Raw genomic sequence first — 22,745 nt, 5'->3', positions numbered from 1 at the left:
CAATAAAAACAACTGTCAAAATGTCTCATTGGAGAATAAAATGTCTACATAAATAAAGCTCCTTAACAACTTTTTTCTATGTTACTATCCTTTTATGCTAGCATACCAGCTATTCGCAAGTTAGCATTTTATCAATTCTCATTGTGGGAATGCTGTGATTTGCAGTAGTACCCAACTACAAGGCAAAATGTAAAATCAATATTGATCTACTTTGTGCTTTCTTTACTCTGGTTATTATCTCTTTGACTGCCAGACGTTTTCAGAAAAGGGATGCCGTGGGTGCCAGCCGATTTAAGCATTTTGACTGATCTTTCAAGGTCCATAGAAAATTATGTGTTTGGACTATGGAAACACACATACTACCAAATGAAAGACTGGACTCTCATCTTTCATCAGAAAAAAAAGTTTGTTTCTACCTTATTCCGTTTTTCAGTAATCAACAATAGAAAATGGTTAGTTTCACCTCTGTTTTGAAACAAACGTCTTTTAACGTCTTTGGCACTCCTCCATAGGATTTTACTAAACGTTATTTAACGTTTTTGGCAGTCAAAGAGTTATTTATATAGTTCAGCATTCCAACTGTTAGCATGTTAGCATTTAGTCCACTTTCATTTGAAATGGGCTAAACTACAGCAAATTGATCTGCTAGCATTGTCACAATTTTGTTAGAATACTTATAACTTCCAACAAGTCTGCAAAAAAAAAGCAGGTAGAAAGCTTATTTGGTACATTTAAGTCATGTTAGAGCAAACTTTATACCGAGCTATTTTCGAGCAGTAGTAGGATAGATCGTGAATGATCAATGTTTTTTTTTTTGTTCCAGTACATCAATTATTACACACTTACTGTATCGTTGGCAAAATATTATGATATTCTTTTCTATACAAACATGAGCTTTGTTGCTTATCACAAACCCCTTGGGGGTCCCGAGATGCTCAGACACACTTGGACACATCTGAGAGTGATCTCACCGGGGGAAACGCTCCATTTCACTCTGCTTGTGTTTGCTATTAGCTTCCAGCATCACGGATCATCATGGCAATGACTGCACACGCATACACATCACCCGCTTGTGCACACATAGAAACAATTATACCCTTTAAACCATGAGCGACTAATTAGACCTTTGACACAGAGAGGCCACAAGAACAATTTCAGTGGAACGTCGGAGCGTAATGTTGGCGTAATTTTGTGTAAACGCGGCGGCGACAGCGAGCTGTCACGCGCTCCCTTCAATGACGGCATAGGCGGGCCTGTATGTGAAGGCCTCCAAAAAACATTGGATGGTTTTCATTGACCGGGTCAGTGGAACGCTCCAAGGTTAGCGCTCTTTTCATCTTTCCACGTTAACATTTTGTTCACCTTTCGGGGCATGACATCCACCACTGAAGTCTTTCTCTCTCGGGATCTTTCCACCATCTGCATCCGTCCATACGCTCGCATTCCAGATTGCGTGCACTTGCCGGTCATTACTGAGCACAGTGACTATGCGTGTACTATTGCCGCAGTGTGATTTAAAGCAGGCCATGGCAGCCGCCGTCAAAGATCGATGCGGCCTCGTTGTCCGCTGCACTCTGTTTTGGCCTTGAGCGACCGACGCCAACAACGTGCTGAGAGCGGATGTGTGACGGTGTTTCAGTTAACAACTCAGCACCCTCCACACAACACAACAGTTTATTTCAGCCCACTCAAGTGGCACAACTTAACTGTTGGAGCAATATCCTGGAGATGAATAATAACGTGTGTTGACTTTCGGCTCATCCAGTAATATTCAGGACTACAGATGACCACATTTTGTCTAATTCTGGCCTCTAATCTACTCTATTCTCTTTCTTCACAGACGCACGCATATACTTAGGCTACATACAGGAAGTCCTGAGCTAAAATTCAACCTCAAAACTGTTAGCCTTTCCCTGTCAGACAACAATCTATTTCAAGTAGGGTGTTCGTTCAACTTATATTGGGCTCGCTGAGTGTCTGAAGTTATTAAGTGTAGAAAAACACTACACAAACGTTTAGATTTTTTTTTAAAATACAAAGTCGCATAAATGCTTAATTTGTTTGCTTCCGCTTACCTTTGTACAGGTTCTTGGGGAGCTGACAGGTGTGGCCACAGCCATTGGAGCAGCATTTCTTGACGGCCGAGCACTCGCCGTCCTCCTCGCAGCTTTCCACGCAGGCCGCCGCAAAGCCGCTGGCCTTCTCCGGGGCGGGACAGTCGCCCTGCTTCACACCCTCGATGGACTTGAGGAACTCGCAGCTGGTGAGGCACTCGTAGTGCTTCTTGGGAAAGAGGGGCTGTGGGGGAGGAGGAGGAGGAGGGAAGAAACATGTCAGGGATCCTCTTGTGTGCATTGAATTTCAAAGGAAGGATGAGTAAACAACTTTCATTTAGACTAAGATATAATTTGTATAAATCAAACCTTTACATCACATCCAAAAAGTAAAAAAAAGAAATGAAAACTATTTTTTTTTAAACTTCAGAGCCAATGGAATTCATTACTATTTCCTATTTCCTATACTGGCTTACTAGTGTGAAGTCAACTAGTTGCTAGTCAGTCTTTGGCTTCTTAATTGATTTAAATTGTCGTAGTCGAAGCATACCAGGGAATTATTCCACATGTAAATTATTCCATGTTCATAATGCACTATAGGAGGTCTGTGATTGTTTGCAAACATTGAAAATTCCAACCTTTTTTAAGCGACTGTTTTTTTATTGGTTGTTACAGTATTCTTACTGTAATGCCCTCGCATATGGGAAAGGAGAGACACAACAGTTACCACAGCACATTACAGTTTTCTGTTGAACGGCGGGAAAACGGTCAAACACAATAAACACACTCGTGCAGGAGCTGCTGCCGACCACAGCATGCAAACTTGCAATTTGATTTTTTTATTCAAATATGGCTACAATGCATTTAAAGCGTGTTTTAATCAGTTTAAATGTGTTTAAAGTATGTGGCAGTTTAAACTACATAAAGTTTTTTTTTTTTATGGTCTCTCTATATTGCAGATTTCCCCTTAATGGAGTTGGGTCTGGGACTGCAGCTAACATATATTTTAAGAATTGAGTATTCTATCAACTGTTCAACTGATTAATCGCATAATCTGTCCCAAAAAATATATTTTGCATTATTGAACACACTTTAATGTACATGTGCAGTACAGGCTCTTTTTTTTTTTATACATGGGAGCTTGCAATATTTTTGAGTGTGTATGGCTTTAAAAGGCGGGGCTTGGCTTGGTGAGTGATGTGGGTGTCAGCAAGCAAGAGTGTGCTGTTAACTGGCTAACCCGTTAGCTAATCCACAAGTTGAGTGAATTGTGGCCATCGGCAGCTCGTGATGAATACGTAATGATGAAACCTATTACGTGTTTGTATTCTTACCATCTCCTCAATAAAGTGATTCAAAAATGCACCTTGTGGGGACATTACAATAGGTTATAACTAGCGATGGTGGGCTATATTAAATCAGTTAACATCGATACGTTTCCTCATGTTGCGGAACGTAGACGTGCTGTTGTGGTACCAACTGTATTTGATCTTCCTTGTTAAAAGTAAAATGATCCCAGATTTTTGACTTTCTCTGTCATCACGCCAACTCTCTATTGAGTTGTGCGTGCGACTGCGGTAGCATTAGTCCCCACGGAAAAAAGATTCCTGCAAAGCTTTGAGGCAGAAAGTTGACTTCAACCTTTTTTGTAATCCAATTATGTGAGTTATTCGATTAAATGCTACAGCTCTACTCCTGACTGTTCCTTACGGTGTCAATAAGGCAAAACAACTACTGTGTGTGTCTGCTAGTGATATACCTCGCATAGATCCTGGCACTGGTTTTCCTTCAGGTCCCAGGATTCCTTGCACGGCTCCAGGCACTGTAAAAGCAGGAGAACAGGTGTCAGCAACATCAAAAGATGTTTGATTTCCAAAGGCCACACACACACACACACATGCCTGCTTTTGCTACAGATGCCCCGCATACCTTGAAGAGACATAAATAATCTCTATCATAAAGCAAACACGGCCCAGGTAGGTCTATTATGCGCAAGCAGACACGCCTTGTCTCTTGTAATCTAGTGCTGTTTGGATTCTTGTTGATGTAGCCCCTGACAGATTCCTCCTTCATGCCTTAACAGCACAAGACCCCCCCCCCCAAAAAAAAAAACCTGTCTGCACTTCATACCCTTCACTTTGCCACTTCACCTGCTCCTCATTTTCATGTCCAGGCCTGATTTTGTCCATCTGGCACCAGTAGCAAACTCCTCCCCTTTACCAGCGGCTTCATAAAACAACACACTTTGCCTTCAAGTTCTTGGGATTCCCACATGGAACACATTGACTAAACATTTGGCACAGGTGCAGGATAAAATCGGTGTGGCATGAAGCCATTTTGACAAACATAATGGGATGATAGAATTAAGATTTCGCTTGAAAAGCGTTTAATACATCAGCTCACTCCAAATGAATCACATTCAATAAGAGTGATTGTGCCGATACAAGCTGGCAGATGCAGCCTAAGGGGAGGGTGTTCACATGTGACCGAGATAGATGGGGGGGCGGGTTCGGGCGCTCTGGTTCTGAGGCCGCTGTGAAATCGCACGAAGCGATGCCAGACTGCATCTGCGAAGAGACCAGAGCGTCCCAAACCGCAGCGACCGCAGCCAACGCCACTCACTGTGCACACGCCTCATCTTACGATCTTAGCGATGTGACACTGCGGCAGCATTGCTGCACACATTCTTGATGCGTGACACTGCCATCATTTTCCATAGGGTGGAATCATGCTTGCTTTGTTGAACAGAACTCTCGCATTTTTCAGCTTTTTTTTCTGTCGGATGAAGTCAATCCGACAATTTTCTTTGGGCATAGAATCGCATCTGCGACATGACTGTGTGAAAGGGTAGTCCGCAATGACTGAAGTGTGGAGTTCAACACCTGGAAAGCGTCCCCCCCCCCAACCTTTTGTGCTGAAAGCAATTGCAATGACAACCTCAACGTTACCTAATTATCGGGGTTCCCTTTTGCTGGATGACCTTTAAAATCTATAGGATTGTTGTTGTGACATAGTCAGCTTGAAGATAGTGGTAGCTAGTTGTTGTAGTTCTAGATATCGGTCTTAGTCTCAAGACCACTTTTTAAGGGTCTTGGTCTCATCTTCTTTAAATATGTCAGAATAAGTCTTTCAAGTCCAAAAAAACATTGGTTCAGAACTGCGCCCTGTCGAAGACCACGTTCCTGGCAATCTTACCCTAGCTAACATGCATTGTGGCCATGTAGTATCCCTAAAAGTTTGAAGATCAGTTTGAAAACTCTGCTGACTTGCTACAACAATTTCAGAAAGTTCAAAGATGTGGACTACTAGAGCACCGAAAAGAAACTCATCGATTTAAGATTCTAATTCGATTTTTGGGAAGACCACCACTTCTTCAGCCATCAGTGGACATACAGGATCTGTTTTGAATAGTGGACAATTAGCACAGACGTTGAGAGGAACCAGTTGAGGTGGCTCGGGCATCTGGTTCGGATGCTCCTTCCGGGCATGTCCTACCGGCGGGAGGCCCCGGGGACGACCCAGGACACGCTGGAGAGACTATGTCTCTCGGCTGTCCTGGGAACGCCTTGGGATCCCGTCGGAGGAGCTGGCTGAAGTGGCTGGGGAGAGGGAAGTCTGGGCTTCCCTGCTAAAGCTGCTGCCCCCGCGACCCGAGCCCGGATAAGCGGAATTGAAGACTGACGGACGGACAATTAGCAGTAACAGTTAGCTTGTACTTTTTTTTTAATCTATATGATTGAAGAGCCATGTTCATGTTGACCTGATGATCATTTGTTGTAGAACTGTGCCCTGTCAAGCACTGACAAAGACCGTGTTCCTGGCAATCTCACTTAAGATGAAAACAAATATGTACCTTCAACACTTTGAAAATAAATAATTCATCCTCAGAAGTGTGAAGGGGATCTGTTGTGACTGGTAGAGCACTGAAAAGGAACTTTGACTCCAGATTTCACAACCACCTTGTTGTCTACCATGTTTCAAGAGAATCTAGTAGAACTGTCAGGTGTAGAGCAATGTGGAATAACGGAACAGACCCAAATCTTGTGCAGCTCAGTCACTTAATGGTGACAAAAAGCAACCAAAAGAGGAATGCAATGCTTGTACTATAAGGTGAGGAACATGATTTGAAATTTTCTGTGATTCTGCTTGAATGAGAGCACATTGAACCCAGTGTTGAAATTTCACATTTGAGGGCTCGTATTTATGACCCTTTAATTTTCTCATTAGGCATCTCTGTTCTTATCCTGCCATTGCTGGTGAAAAGTTTATTTGCTTTTTATGGAGTTAGGCAGCGCGGGCGTATGATGAAACATAAATCTGGCTTCTGCAGGAACGCGGTGCGAGCCCACGCCTGTCAGCTCTCGGTTCCACTCGACATGATGCTCTCTGTGGGCCAGGTGGTGGGTGTTTCACAGATGCTTTTTCAGGGAAGGTTTTTTGGGTTTTTTTCAGCAACTTCATAACACTATAGATATATAGTCCTTTACCATGATGTCATGCATGCTGTGTGACTCAAAAGGACCAATGAGAGCGGGAGTTACGACCTTGTGGGAGCTCCGTAGTAAACTGCTGTCTAGCCACAAACGTTCGATGTGACATACCAGCTGCTGCCTCCAAAAGTTCCTCTCCACCCACTGCTGTATCATCATCTACTATCGACGATAATGAGCTCATAACACCGAATCTGCCACGCCTTCAGGGATTGGAAAGTAGTCGCAATCTCACAACGAAGGCGCAGCGACGGCTGCATCTAAAGGACACTCTTCCGGTAAGGCGTCCGCGTACTAAAGCCCAGCAAATCCCTCCAACAAATCACTGAACACACGCACGTAAGCCCAAGGATCAGGCTCATTTTACTCATTGAGGGGTCTTGTGTGCACCGGCTGAATGCATTCCTTTGCCTTTTTTCTTTGGGATGAATCTCCTTCTGGCTCCTCACAATCACATCCATGCAAGTGAAAATAGATTCATCATTACCTCGACATGCTGGCGCGCCAAGCAGCATGAATTAGTGCCGGATATAGCAACACAAGCCTTTTTTTCCCCACCCTAAATGTTTCCTTTTAGTCTACAGTGCAAAAGGTTCCAGTGAAAGAACATAGAACAGAACTCCGATGAAGATGAACAAGCCTAATTAGAATTGGCATCAAACTGTACACCGTCATTCAGACCAACTCTATGCCATTTAATCTTTGGAATCTTCAACTTGATTGGACTAAAATTTCATGGGTTCATCCTGAGTACAGTAGTACAGGATGTCTCCCTCGCAGTTCTAAAGGTTTCGGTTTTTGAATTTGGGCTCTGTGGGTTTTCTTCAGAGACTTCAAGAATGTATTTGTTACGGTAACTAAAGACTCTCAGTTTGCCCATATGTGTGAATGCTTGTTTGTTTATACGTGCCCTGCTGGCTGGTGGCCAGTCCATGGGTGTGCCCTGCCACATCTTACCCCAATAATAAGGACGAGCGCTATAGAAAATGGATGGATGGAGGTTGCTAAATGATCAAGTAATCACGACACAGCTCATTATCAATGGCCAAATTGGGTACGCTTTATGCAATGGGGTAGATGCCACGGACTTCTGACTTCTGAAGTCACACACCTACGCTGTTTCCGGTTACTGTTGCAACATATAGGCCGTGTCCCAATATTCGCACCTGTGCCCCTCAATTGCGCGTTCCCGTTGATGGGTGCGATTGTGTAGGGTGTCTCAATTCTCTGAAATGCTTCATTGGCTCTGTGTGTGTCACTCATTACCATAGCTGTGCTGATTTTTTTTACTCTTAATTAGTACTTAATAATAATAATACTTAATTAAAAATTAAGACTTAATTAAAGAGCGTAAAACGCCCCAAACCCCAAAACAAAAGCGGCTGCCGTAGCCTAATGTCATTAATTGTCAAAATAGACAAATTTACCTGGATCATTTTTTGTGTTGGGGGAAAAAACATAGAAAATAGACAGTCAAAAGTAAAACATTAAATAAGATTATGTTATTTTAGAATGAGTTTTTTTTTCAGTGGAGGAGCTGTTTTCCTTCTGCCCTCCTCACGTTAAGTTAAAGCACAATAAGCATTTGTTTGTTTATTTCTTCATAGTGATGAGATATTTTCACTTATTTTTATGTTGTACTGTATTTATTTTCAACCACACACCAATTAAAATTAGGAAAAAAATGTCATTTGGAGCTGGAAAAGATTAGTTGAATTTCCATTCATTTCAATGGGAAAAGTTACCTTGATTTAAGAATGTTTCAACTTACAAACGAGGTCATGGAACCAATTAAGTTCGTAAGTTGAGATACCACTGTTTACATTTGTGATCACGAGGTAGCTCAACATTTAGTATAAAAGAGACATCAGCTCACTCCGCAGGTGTGCTTCAACCTGTCACATCTGTCAGCCATACCTGCACCCCACCCCCCTCGCACCTCGGCCATGCCCCCGTCCCCCCCCCCCCCCACCGCACAGCCCGATATTCACGGGGGGAGAATCGCATGTTGACGACAGATGTCCTGCCAAAGCAAATACAAAAGGCTGCGTATGGCTACAAAAGGTGCTGTCATCAATCAGGTGCCTGATCGCTATTTACACAGTTTGATGTGCAGTCTAATCCATGGCAACGGTGCCAACAACAAGTTTGGGAAAGTGCCACAACATTAGTCGCCGCAAGCTCTGCACACCCTTTAAAAGCATTCGCGCTCCCACCTTTCTTAATGTTAGGAGGCGGGCAATTGATTGACCTGTCAACATAATGTAAACTTTATACTGTCACAAAACTCTCAAAGACTTGTGAGCCGAAATGTACGGAAAGAAACAGAGAACCAGACGGCACAATGGACATCCAAGACATTATTTCCCACAACACACCTGATGACCTCCCGTGGTTGGGAATCACTGGTGGATGTGGATGGCTTTGGGTGGCCACGTCAAACAAATCACCCGCTCCTCAAATACCATCTGTGTGAACAGCCCCGAGGAATGCGTTTAATTATCCAACAAGATTATGCTCGGACAAATTTGTCTTCCTAAAAAAATAAGACACAAACACTGCGTCTGGGAAGTAATCAGGCGCTGGGGGTTGTTTCTGTGGACTTCAGCAGTTAAGTCTTGACAAAAGCATGTGTGTTGTTGTGTGGCTGATTTCCCCTTTGTCCTCTTATCTGCCTCTCCCCACCAGTGACACACTGTGCATGGTTAAGTAGGAACTTCCATAGTGGTCTTTCAATCCCCATTTCACGCTGTAATAAAATGTTTTTGGTGGTGGTTAAGGGGGGCAGGGGGTGTTGATGAGAGAGTGGGACTGAATGGTCACTGATGGCACAGCCCATCCTCACACTTTGTCAAGGCGGACTGAAAGGGGACTATGGAGGAAGGAATTCAAGTGGGGTGCGCTAATTGTTGTGCATGGAACTCTTAATTATGAAGCAGTATCCCTGTGTGAGTCACAGAAGCGAGAATTCAGACACAAAAAGTACATTCAAACCAGGGGCGTAGCCAGAATTTTTTCAGTTACAAGCTTGTAACCACCTCTGTAACCGAGAAGTCATTGTTTATCCACAGTCAGGGTTTCATGAAATAAATTGTATGTACACGTATACAGAACCCTGCCCAAAACACTAATAATGCAAGCAAGAACAAGTCGAAGTTAAAAGCAACGTTTTGCGCAGCTTAATATACTAGGTCATGTCATTTTTTTTTGTCGTTGCTTTGCATTTGTGTACTCTCATATTCTACTTCTATCTCATGCACTGATTCGCTAGTTAACAGCCAATCAGTGATCAATTGTCAGCGACCTTCAAAGCCATTTTGTATACTGTTATGAATGACCCAATTGTAAAACTTAGGTTTACTTCTAAAACCGAAAACAGCTGTGTCTTAGTAGGTTTCCAGTTACTAACGCTCCCCTACTTACGAACATTCGAGTTGCGAACAACGGTACATACGAACATTTCTGCGCGTACAGTATGTCGAAAAATGTTTGGAAAGAAATGCTGTAAGTTAGATTTTGTATTGCGCGTAGTGCTTCTTTCCGCCGCTAATACCAACAATTAGCGCTGTGAGAGCTCATTGGAGGCTGAGCAACGTGGCGAGGAGGAGGAGGAAGAAAACGCCGGTCCCCATGAAGCAGGAAATAACTTTTGAAGCCGATTCCAGCGACGACGAAGAATCTCTCATGATATAAAATCCTCCTCTTCCTCCTCCTCCATCATCTCCTTAAGCATCGAGTACATCTTCCAAAAGTAAGTTAAACTTCATTTTATTTATCTTATTACGTACATGTACATACTGTGTGTGTGTGTCTCGCTCTCTCTCTCTAACATACGTAGTACAGTACTGTACGTATTCTCTCCATTTTATTAATTTTTTTTCAGTACAAACCAATGCAGGTTACTTGTACAAGCCTTAAACATACTTATATAAACCTTCAATATACTTATATAGGCTTTAAACATAAATTATAATACAAAATATAGCACTGAAGCAACTTACGAACAAATTCCCCTTACGAACGATCGTCCGGAACGTAACTCGTTCGTAAGGTGGGGAGCGTCTGTATCTCCATTTCAATATAATATTTCAAACAGTCCTCCGCGAGATGTTAAAAGCTTTTATATCCTAATCCAGTTTTAAACTTCTCCACAACTTTATCCCGGACCTGCCTGGTGCATTCCTTGGTCTTCATGATGCTGTTTGCTCCCCAATATTCTTTTACCAGACTTCTGAGACCATCACAGCGCAGGTGCATTTTTACTTAGACTAGATTACACACAGGTGGACTCAATTTATCATCATCAATCATTTAGGTCAACATTGGATCATTCAGAAACCACCAGGGAACTCCTGGAGTCAGTTGGCTGCACTGAGAGAAAAGGGGGTGACTCATTTTGAACGTCCTACTTTTCGGTTATTTGTTAAAAAAAAAATATATATTTTTTTTTTTTTAAGTTTTAACTATCATACAAATTTCATTCCACTTCTCGTTCTGTGTCAAGCTCAGCTGACATTTCCAAGGTGTCTTTGCCGAGGTCACCTCACCTTCTCGATGTGTCACGTCTCTTCGTGTTGATCACACAAATTGTAAATCACACCTTTAATCTCAGTTAGGGCTATTTTCCACTGCCCTTGCACTTTACACACTCCCGCTGGCCACATACAATTATTCCTCCCATCTATTGACCCATCCAGGAGTCAGTGGCCTGCAGACACTTTCTTCACTCACTCACTCCTCACTGCATTTCTTTTTTTATTTGGCTGTCATCGAGACGCTACATCCCTCATTTCCCCGCCACCCCTCCAAAGCCGCCGTTCAATCACCCTCTCAGGCCACGTCCGCTCTAATCCAGTTTTGAAACTCATCTTTCCCCCCGGTTTCATCCTTCCATCTGCATTAAGCTCGTGTCGAGAAAATGAATGTTTCCAAGCGTCTCTCCAGAAAACGATACATTTGACAACCGCAGGCTTGTGTTGCTTTTGCGGGCACATTTTCTATCATGTGATATATCTTTCAGAGCCACAGCCAAAGCCTATTCCCTCGCCAGCTGCAGTATTTTTTTATTTTATTTTGACCCTATGGCAAGTCACACTAGCTAAGGATATGTTACACACATTCTGGTGTCACTCACTAAAAGAAGTTGTTCACAGTCAATGGAAAACTTTCGCGACTGATGACATATTTTGCAGCGTTGTGTTACCGTTTTGGCAGCTGTCGCGAGTACAACCAATTATGCAGTCATTATATTTTGCCTTTGTTAGCACTTTTACCCGCAAAATAAATGTTTGCTTTGTTCAAACAATACAAGCAAAATAATCTTGCCAGGGGGGTGGGGGAGAGTTCGGCCAATTTCGACGCACAGATTGAACGAATGTTCAAGCGAATTAGAGAAGGAATTAGTTGTGTTTCAGCGGTGCAGCTGCAATCTCAGCCTGCCAGTCACTTGTTCCATTTCTCGCTGAGAGAAGCCACATTCGGTAGTTTTACTGTTTCTCTTTCGCACTCGACAGGCCGCACGGCGCGCTTCAAGCCGCCTTGACACGAGTCGTTCTCCATTTCCAACTGAAACGTCAGCTTCTTGTTTTTGCGGCTCCAAAAATATATATATTTTACGCACGCTGGAGCCAAACCAGATCGAACGAGTGCAAAACCGGCACGCTAGCGGAGGTGTTCCCGTGATGTCTCTCTGGAGTGCCGTAAAGTTTCAAAGGAGTGTTATAGGAGAGCGAGTAAATCAGCGAGGCGATATCGCCGTGTTATAACGTCTAGACACCGTTTCCTCCACCTTACGTGATGTTCAAGGTCCACGAGATAGCAGCACTTTCCTGTGTGCGCAGGTGTGCGTGTGTGCTTGCCTATGAGAGCGCAGCCAGTGTTAAGGATCACGTAGGCTAAAAATGATTAACAGACTTGAGATGTGACTATGCAACATGATATGCAAAAGGCTCACTCGTTTGAAAAGGGAAATGGGTTTTCCAGCACTGGACATTTTATTAGGTACACCCCAGATCCAATACAAGGGCTGTATCTAAATATTTTCTTACCATGCATCTAACCATCCAATTTCTATACTTTTGCTCATCTGGAGTGACCTGGAGCCTATCCCAGGTGACTTTGAGCAAGAGGCGGGCTATGGTTGCCAGCTTATCGCACAAATCATACAGACAAACAACCGCCAACTGTACACCAAGACTGAGATTCGAACCCAGATCCCATGCGTGTATGGCACTGCGCTACCTTTGTGGCAAAAAGGCACGTAAGGATTTACAGTATTCATATCAACCCCATCACTTCATCAGTTAGGTCACTGCCCACTTGAGCCCAATGCAAGCGGACTGTAGCTGTGAAAACGTGAAAAGATTCTTACACAAAAAAATGTTACGTTTGTTTTTTTATCTGATGTAGTAATTACATTCTTGACACGGATGCGATGCCGCAGAAGACAAATTTGCAATGACGGCGACACGGTGATGATATAAATGAAATAACGATGGACTGACGATGACGGAAGGGTGGCGAATAGCGTCACGGCAAAATGTACTGGCCTATCATTAAAAGGCTAAAATGTTCAGGTGAAGATGTCCAGACTGTATGGAAATGAGTCCAAACCAGATCCCAATCATGTAGCAATATCCTGCAAGCATTTTTTATCGCCCATAAGCGATACAAGATGTAGATAACTAGGTTTAATAAATGAATTCACACTGAGACGGCTTCCAATTTCCTCTGGATGACGAAGGGTAGTTACACCAAATTGCAGAGTGAATAATGGGCTATTCGGGGAATGTTTGCAGTAAACTTTGCCAGTGTCATAACTCTGTGATGTTTACACAACACGGTTGCTCGCTTGAAAAATGTCTAGCTCCTCAAATGTGTTTTGCTGGGTGGTGTAGTCATGATTAGGAGCACGCCTTGAACCCTGATTTGTTTATCATTCTTCTGACAAAGGAATCGCCTTTTTGGGAACCTCAACATGCTTGTCCTGATGAAATGTATGTATTTTACGGACCGAAACAAAATACCCCAAAACATACTCATTAGACTCACTGTAGAGTTTGGGGGTTGCCATTTTCACCAACTCAGATGAAATTGGGTGGACATGTCTATCACAACAGGATGTGCAAAAAAGTCTCAATGACCAATACCCGAAAATAAACAGAAAGGTCATGTTAGTGTGAAGTAGCCATTTGGGGTCAATTTCAAGGCTAGATGATTTCCAAAAAGTTTTTAAGAATATTTGCCCCTACAACAGTTTCATTGGCTGACAACATTTAGTGGACACATCTATCAGAACCTGATATGTCAACAACTTTCAAGGACCAATGCCCGAAACTGAATTGGAAGCCAGCCCCTGTTGGTTTGGTCATTTGGGGTGAATTTCAGGGCTAGGGGATTTCCAGAAAGTTTGAAAAAAAAATGCCGCCAAAAAGAGTTGTACTGCCCACAACATTTGGTGGGCATGTGAAGAGGAATAAAAAATATTTGTCCTCTTTGCGTGTTCCAAAACTTGAAGACAGATTTAATGTAAGAAAAAACACCTTTGCAAAAATGATTTTATTTAACAGAGATCTCTGGACATCGTGACAGTCTCCAATTCATCACTTAACAGGTGGAATTCAGAGCGCCGAATGTGCCTCTTCCGAGTGTAAAATGGCTTCTTATAGTTAAAACCGACCGCCTCTCTTTCATTTGTAGACAAAACATACTCTCTGGGTACTTTTCCACGAGCGATGGCGAAAACAGAGTCAAAGGTGCGTGTTCGAAACAGATTCTGTTCTCAAGGACCAAATGTGTTTTCCCACAAAGAAGGAACTTCTAGACCAAATAATATGTCCCAGGTTAAGGTCAAATTATACTGAGTTCAACACTACTTGCTATCCACGTCCACAAAACATTTCGACAAGGTTAATATAAAGAATTAAAATGTTAACAATGTATAACAATGGTTAATATATGAAATGAAGTATTAAAAATGTTAATAATATCTAACACGTCTATCATACCAGTATGTACGGAAAAGTCCCAAGGACCCATGTCCAGAACGGAACAGGTGGTCATACATATTGACTAGAAGCAGCCATTTTGGTTAAATTCCAAGGCAAACTCCTACTAGTTGCCCAAATAAAAACAAATTGACAACACTAAATTTCCTGCTCTGTCAAATGTGGGTGTGCGCGGGATAGAAAATATGATCGTCATTTTGAGAATTTGCCTTGAAAAAAAAGAGGCTACCAAGGCCTGTTCGCCGCCTCTTTAATTTTTAATTGACATGCCGGGGAGGGCGCAGACAACAAAGAAGCTGAGGCAGAAAGTGAGGAGAAGAAGAAGAGGAGGGGCAGCGCATGAATTATACATTCAGCCCACAATCAGAGGTGCCTGCCTTATTTATGAGCAAGAAAGCCCACACAGCTCGGCCCCAGTGCCGCTTTGTCCGCCACTTAATACTTCACCACTCTGAAGTTTCACCCACACACCTCCTGGGCGATTTCTCTTACTGCCATCTCGTGTTGTTATCGTCAGTCGGGCGACAAGAGCCCACATCCAGCGGCCGTAACAAGAGCCCGGCTTATCGCCTCGTTCTGAGCTCAATTTACATTTCATGACAATTAGACTCAACAGGACATATCCATCCCGTGAGGTCAGATTGCTGATAAGGAGGCCGCTGGGTCTTTGGCATGGAAACGTCAAAGCCTGTTTGAGGCTGCTCGTTTGGGACAGCGTTGTCAGATCTGACCACGACGCATGATTTACGTGCTCAAAAACATTACGATGATAGATGCAGGGGAGCGAGAGATGAAAACGATCACGTGGAACACTTCCTCCGCGCCCGGGCCCATTTATTGCAACTGTCAAAAGCGCCGATAATGAACAGGCTCCATCCACTCGCAGGACCAAATAAATGCATCACTGTCATGGCGGCCACTAAGAATTGAGCAGATGGCAAACAAGATACACCGAATGGACATAATAGCCGTTACGCCTACAGGAACTGAGCATGGGAGGAAAATAGAGCAGTTTCCTCTCTTATCGCAAGACTTTTGACAAGAAGTTGGCGTGTATGTGGAGTGTCCGTTCATGCAGAAGAGCGTTTGTTACATTCGAGGTCACTGGTGCTGGATGACGGGGCCTGGCTCTGTTCTAGTTCAAGCCTGATGGGCCAGACTGTTGTACCCCAGTCCTGTAGGTGGCGGTAAATGCGCATTGCAAATTGATTGTCAACTGCCACACAAAGCAGTTTCCGAACAACTCCTTCTTCAGGATCTGATAAGTCACTATCCAAATTCCTGCACATTTGTCCGGATCTCCAGTCCGCCTATGATTTTTAGTTTCATAGAAATGTTGTCAAACGAACGAACGAAGGGACGGACACTTGCGAAGGTAGCGAATGTTGATTTCTTGTCAGGATTCGTTCAAGGTCACAAACGTTCGCCACTACTGAAACCGTTGGTTTGCGACCTTGGACGATCCCTGACGAACCCTGACAAAAAAAATCTATCCGCTTCCATGTTTTCTTTTGTGTCTGTTTGTCACATGATACACCTTTAGTGTTACCAGGCATTAAAATCAACAAGAAATTGAAGAAAATAAGGTCCAATATTTTTTTTATGACTGTATATCTGCCCTGTGATTGACTGGTGACCACTCTATGGGGTCGTCTGCCTTTAGCACAAAGTCAGCTGGGAGATGTGCCAGCTACCTTCTGCAACCCTGAACCATATAAGTGATATAGCAAATGGATGGATGGATGGAAATGCTATTTTATAAATGTTTATAGCGTGGGTACGGCTCCAGGCAAAATGCATCATAACCCTAGAGATCTTCAGTGACAATCCAAAGTCCAGATCAATTGGAATGTCTGAAAACAGACATACCGGTTAGAAATAAAAGCCGCTGTGGTGTCGTCTGATGGGAAAAGTCAAAATAGACAAACTGTCACCCGTCTCCTCCATCATCTAAAACGAAACAAGGCCCGAGGCTTCGGTCTGGGCAACAGCATGTAAGAAGACGTGGAACGCTGTTTAAAGTAGGGAGGGGTGTCGGGGGGGTAGGTAGTCTAATCCCACGCTGCAGACACATTCCATCACTATCTCCATTTGTTTATTCACGCCGCAGAAACACTTCGAATCCACTAATCCTACTTGTCCTCCCGAGTTGGGCTCCTGGCAAAAGTGGCTGCTCGGATTGTCAGGATCATTGTCAGAGCGCTTCAATGCATTCCATTCGCTACAAAAGTTGGCAGCGTTTCATTTTAAGCGCACATAATCGGGCCTAGTTTTAGCTTTTATGCCGCGAATAGTGAAAAAAACACGAGTGATTGAAGCCCTCACCTCTAAAAATATTTCAAATTTACTTGTCTTTTGTGGGGGCTCTGACGTAAAAAAAAAAAAAATGGTATGCGTACCCCTGGCATAGCTGAGAGTGCGTCTTAAATCAAAGCAGTGAATAAAGTGGGTTTTAAGTCACTCCGCTGCAACAATCAACCTGAATTAAAGGGTCAAGACAGCTGTCGATGACTGAATCTACCACAAACACTCAAACACACAGATTGTGGTTTTCCATGATCCGGAAAACATCACATACGCACACACTCGGCTCGGGGATGCAGCAGCTGGGATAAATCGATGAGCTCGCATCTGCTAAGTACATCAGCTTTAAGATCCTCGCCATCTAATCTTCCCTGCGCACCATCATCTCTGTGTGTGCCATAAACGGGAACCTGGACCCGGGAAGACGAGCTTTGAGTGTGTCGATATACATCATCCCGAGATGAATAAACACTCGGATGACAGCAGATTGTCTGGGCGACGGGTCCAAAAGAGGATTTTACCGCAGCTTCCATTGTAATAATCCCACAGTGGAATTAAATCCCTTTAGACATGGAAAATATGAGGGAAGGGGTTATCTGCCAACGGTTGGTGATCTCAGCGGGGTCTGTAAACACACAAGCATGTTGTTTTGGTCCACTGTCGGATGTGCGTTTTGACCGTTGAAGACGTCTGAACTGCGAGAGTCCCCGCAGTCTTTTCACCTCCTCTCCTGTGGCCTCGTCGTTGCGATTTGTGCCGTGGGGGGTTTCCACTTTCTGCCACCCACCATGTGAATAATGAGCTCCACAGATAGCAGCCAATGAAGCGACCCCCCCTTTGGCCAATGAAACTTAACAACCATGTCCAGATCAGCTCCTTCCTGCTGGGACTGACCAGCCTACTTTACACTCCTGTGCCCACACACAGCCTTAAACTAACACAAATGAATCTGTGGTTGGATTTGCACTGAAAGTGTAAAGTGTATCCGTTGATCTTATTTTCTTTAGCCGGTGAAGAGGAATAAAATTATTTTGTCCTCTTTGCGTGTTCCAAAAATTTGAAGACCGATTTAATGTAAGAAAAAACACCTTTGCAAAAATGATTTAATCTAACAGAGATCTCTGGACATCGTGACAGACTCCAAACATCACATAACAGGTGGAATTTCAGAGCGCCGAATGTGTCTCTTCCGCGTGTAAAATGGCTTCTTATAGTTAAACAGACCGCCTCTCTTTCATTTGTCGACAAAACATACTCTCTGGGTACTTTTCCGTGAGCGATGGCGAAAACAGAGTCAGGGTCAGGGGTGTGTGTGTTCGAGACAGATTCTGTTCTCAAGGACCAAATGTGTGTTTTCGCACAGAACACTGAGACGGAATTTTTTAGACCAAACAATATGTTCCAGCTTAAGGTCAAATTATACTGAGTTCAACACTACCTCACATCTACAAAACATTTCGACATGGTTACTATAAAGAATTAAATCGTTAATAATGTATAACAATGGTTAATATATGGAAATAAAGAATTTAAATGTTACTAATATCTAACACTGGCTGTTTCCATATACATTTAAAGTGACATATATTCTATGTGGTTGTGTTTAGGTGACAACATGGATGTAAACAATAATACATACCATTCAACTGACTCTATTTGATTTAAATGAGGGTTACCTCCATCAGCACTTATTTTTAATGAAGCGCATACCTCTAATGTAGCATATTTAGACCACATGTATTGTCAACATGTGGGGACTAGCGTGCCAATAAAACAAACACTTTCAACCAATTACTCCTCCCTACCTTTGAGCCAGGTACAAGCGAATCATAAATCTGTCATCCCTGCATCAGTCACTAGTGAATCCTTTGGTGCAGCAGCAATTTTAGCTACTGAATATTGATAAAGATTTTCATTTGTCAAGTGGTTCTTAACCAAAATATTTGAATGTTAAAGGATGAAACGTTTAGAAAATAAATCATTTCTATGGCATTTTAGGGATGCACGTGATAATTACGGTCTGTTTAATTGGTGTTGGGAGTTTCTCCCGATCAAGAAAGTTAGGAAAAACTTACACTATGTTTAGAATTACAGTGGGTGTTTTTTTGTGTTTGTATTGTTTGGGGAGAGACAGGGGTTTATACATGATCGGTGCATTTTGATGACCTCAACAGGGTTACCCACAGTGATTTATAGGCTTTTCTTTTTTTTCTTTCTTAGAGCTCAGTATTGTTCATTCGGTAATTTTACCGATTTGTCATCATCATTGCTTTCTTTTTTCTTTTTCTTTTTGTATTTTTTGTACGTGGGTGAGTACGTGTGTGTGCGTGTGTGTACGTGTATGTGTGTGTGAATTCATTAGTTCACCTAAAACCTATTTAAAAAATCCCAAACCGTTCACCTAAACCGAACACTTCCAGCCAGAGTCGTGAGGCCGTCAGGAGACCCGAGGAAGGACCAAAGAAAAGAAAGGAAAGCCCGGCTTTTCGAAACGGGTCGGCATGGCTCAGTGGTTGTGTGGTCATCTCTCATTCGTGAGGTTGCGTTCCTCATCCCTGGTGGCCATGTCAAAGTGTCCTTGAGCAAGACACTGAATCCTGATTTGCTCCCAGTAGACCTGGCAGCAGCCGACCACTGGTGTATGAGTGTGTGTGTGTGTGTGTGAATGGGTGAATGCGAAGCTTTGTAAAGCACTGTGGGCACCATATGGTGGAGATCAGAGTTCACCAATTCCGGTCTTCAAGTCCGGAGTCCTGCAGGTTTTTAAATGTTTCCGCACACTAGCACACCTGATTCATATAATCAGCTCATCAGTATGCCCGATAATGATCCGGATTTTTAGTATCAGGTGTGTTGGTAGGCGGAAACATCTCAAACCGGCAGGACTCCGGACCTCAAGGACCGGAATTGGTAAAGCGCTATATAAAAAGCAGTCCATTTACCATTTTGCAATTTTGTCATCCACCCCCCTCGTCGACCGAATTTTATTCTCATTTTGTTCCCACCAGGCATGGCAGTTTTCTGGGGGAAACCTTGCTCAAGCTTGCATTCCCGGTGTATATCCGATCCGTACATTTACGCTACACTCGCTTTGGCAGAGATTCAAAACCAGATTTATATCCACATTTGCAAAAGGCCCGATTCCAACCTGAATGAACAAGTGGCTCCCCGCTCCAGACGGCCCAAGGAGGTGTCGATGGCGGTAATGTGGGCCAACACGGCGAGGTGAGAGCGGCGTCTGGCCCAGACTGGACCAAAAGGTGCTTTGAAGTCCGTTTAAGCACCCACTTGATCACGCCTTTCCAGCGTGTCGCGGGATATACGACCGGGCCGCCGGAGACGAACTGACCACACAACCGTCTCGTAAATGGCGCTGACACACTTTCCAAGCTGCCAGAGACGCTTCCTTCTTAGTGGATACTACGTGCCTTAAGAATAATTGAATACTCTGCTCTTTGCAGACACTCAATGGGGAAGTTCAAGCTATTTATTTTGGCGTGAGAACATGTGGGGGTTGGGAGGATGGTGGGCTTTGAGAGACACGTCCTGAATGAGACACAGTAGCATTCCACAGACTGTTGTTCGATTTTAAGCACTTCCAAAGATGTTCTCACGGGAGTTTAGCCGGAAATTGCACAAAAAGTTACTACTAAGCTCACAATTCTATAGCAACAAACATATGCCAGAAACATGGTGGACAAACTACAAGTTTAATATTTTGTGACGAAAATGTGAGGTCTTGTCATTATTTTAAATCACTTAGGGTAGGTGGTGGGCAAACTTGTTATAAAGGACCACGTCATTCATAGATTCACACCTTTGGGCAACTTTAAGAACCTTCATTGGTCCAAGCGTGGATGATGGAATGTAAAGAAAGCCATCGTTCCCAGAGAAAACCCTCATACGTAAGAGAAGAACATGCAAACTCCACACAGGAAAGTTGCTGCCAAGATTCAAACCCCCAACCTCTTGAGTTGTGAGACTAAGAAAGAAAGAAAGTCGGTAGCTCGTTTTGGACTAAATCCTACCAAATTCAACATAGCAGCCTCTTAGTTGCATGTGAAGGCTTGCTATTCAAAAACTGGCATGGGAAGCTTCGGTAGAAAGTGGAACATGTGACATATCCATGAAAACTGAGAGCAGACAATGTTCTCTTCTTAAGCTTCCCCCCCCCCCCCTCTGCGGACTCTTTGTAAATAAAATGCAAGGTACGGTAAAGTCATCAGCCCTCAACTCAAGGTTATAAACCAAATGATGTTTTAATTCTCTTCGTGGCGACAGTATAACTCACGGAGAGGCCAGTCTCGCCGGAGAAACAGCATGCCACCTTTTTGTTATGAAAATGTCCAATATATTCTTTATATAAGACAAATAAAGCTTTGACAAGGTCGACTTCCTCAGGAAAAGAGGTGGAAGCCGAATCGGACGTGTGCTTTTAAAAATATACATTACTTTGGCGCGGCATTCAGCTCCCTCGGCCAAGCGCTTTAAATTAAAAACAGGTAGAAGCTGTGTCATTTGGGTCGTTGATTCAAACGGCACAGTGGAGATTTGGAAAAGTTGACGTTTTTCAAATCGATTGTGTTATAGGGCCAATCATAACCGGGCTGTTGTTGATAATTGGCTTGACAACGATTCTTTTGTGGTGTACGGTACACAATTTGTGACAAATTGCCAATCCAAGACATTTTTTCAAAATTGGAAAATTCATCCACTGCACCACACTAATATTATATTTATATGACAACAAAGTGTTCTCCTTTGCATTTTGAAAAACTTTTATGTACAGATGTCAACTTGTCAACCTGAAAGTGACGCCATATGCATTCCAGGTCCGTAGTTAGCCTTAGTCATATCCAAAACTAGGTTTTGAACACCTCCGACTGCATGTGGGGTACAAAATTTAACTACATTAGAGTAATAAAATCCCCCAATCCCCCCAGTTGTAGTAGCTATTAGGGGTGCATATCTCGCCAATAAATGACGATTTGATACGTAAATGACGATTTGATACGTATCTTGATACATGCAATAAGATTCAAGGACGGCCCTTAGAGTGGAACGATTCAGTCGGATTGCGATTTGATTCGATATGGCTGAATTTGAGAGGATGACTTGTTCTCTTTTGACATTTACGAGTAAAGAAATAAAAGTAGAAGTTTTAAAATGGCAAAAAATTACTCAAAGACTGTACTGTCTTCGCCCAGGAACATCAGCTGATAAGACACGTCACAACTGTCAGTTTCTGAGGAAGGCGGCAGTCACCGCCGAAACTAGTCAAGGTAAAGCACAACCTTTTTTTGTCTTAAAAAAGAACAACCACAGGACAACAATTTTAAAATGTTTAAAAGTCCTTAATATAGGCATGGGGGGAAAAAAGCAAAGTTTTTCACCTGGATTTAAAATCCTTTACACTCGGGCCTGATTCCACTTACGTTGGCAGCTCATTGTATTTGTGTGCAGCATAGCAGATAAATGCTGCCTCGCCATGTTTGCTTAAAAAGCTAAGTTTTTAACCTGGATATAAAATCCTTTACACTCGGGCCTGATTCCACTTACGTTGGCAGCTCATTGTATTTGTGTGCAGCATAGCAGATAAATGCTGCCTCGCCATGTTTGCTTAAAAAGCTAAGTTTTTAACCTGGATATAAAATCCTTTGCACTCGGGCCTGATTCCACTTATGTTGGCAGCTCATTGTATTTGTGTGCAGCATAGCAGATAAATGCTGCCTCGCCATGTTTGCTTTGAACTCTGGGCTCCACTAAGTGACCCGAGTGCAAACCTCAGAGTCCTACTGGCTTTATATTCAATCAGCATTTCTTTAATGTATTCATGACCCCAACCATTCTGTGATTTATAGATCAGTAGCAGAATTTTAAAATGTATTCTA

At 43.1% G+C, this 22,745-nt stretch overlaps 1 protein-coding gene and 1 long non-coding RNA gene across 2 annotated transcripts in view; one reads left to right on the top strand and one right to left on the bottom strand.

Moving 5' to 3' along the window:
- Positions 1-3,419, top strand: part of LOC144060696 (uncharacterized) — a 74,339-nt gene extending 70,920 nt beyond the window's left edge. Inside the window, exon 3 of the long non-coding RNA XR_013295984.1 lies at positions 2,086-3,419. This is a non-coding gene — a long non-coding RNA (uncharacterized LOC144060696). The remainder of the gene's footprint in view (positions 1-2,085) is intronic.
- anos1 (anosmin 1) overlaps positions 1-22,745 on the bottom strand; it is a 66,781-nt gene that overhangs the window by 25,718 nt on the left and 18,318 nt on the right. The window contains exons 3-4 of the mRNA XM_077580456.1: positions 3,814-3,876; positions 2,076-2,298 (exon numbers count right to left, since the gene is read on the bottom strand). Of these exons, the coding sequence (XP_077436582.1) occupies positions 2,076-2,298; positions 3,814-3,876 (286 nt within the window). The remainder of the gene's footprint in view (positions 1-2,075; positions 2,299-3,813; positions 3,877-22,745) is intronic.

Source organism: Vanacampus margaritifer, chromosome 11 (genome assembly GCF_051991255.1).
Source record: "Vanacampus margaritifer isolate UIUO_Vmar chromosome 11, RoL_Vmar_1.0, whole genome shotgun sequence".
In the NCBI taxonomy this organism is placed as follows: Eukaryota; Metazoa; Chordata; class Actinopteri; order Syngnathiformes; family Syngnathidae; genus Vanacampus; species Vanacampus margaritifer.
The sequence above is the reverse complement of the archived record's forward strand: the minus strand, read 5'-3'. Positions and strand labels throughout refer to the sequence as shown.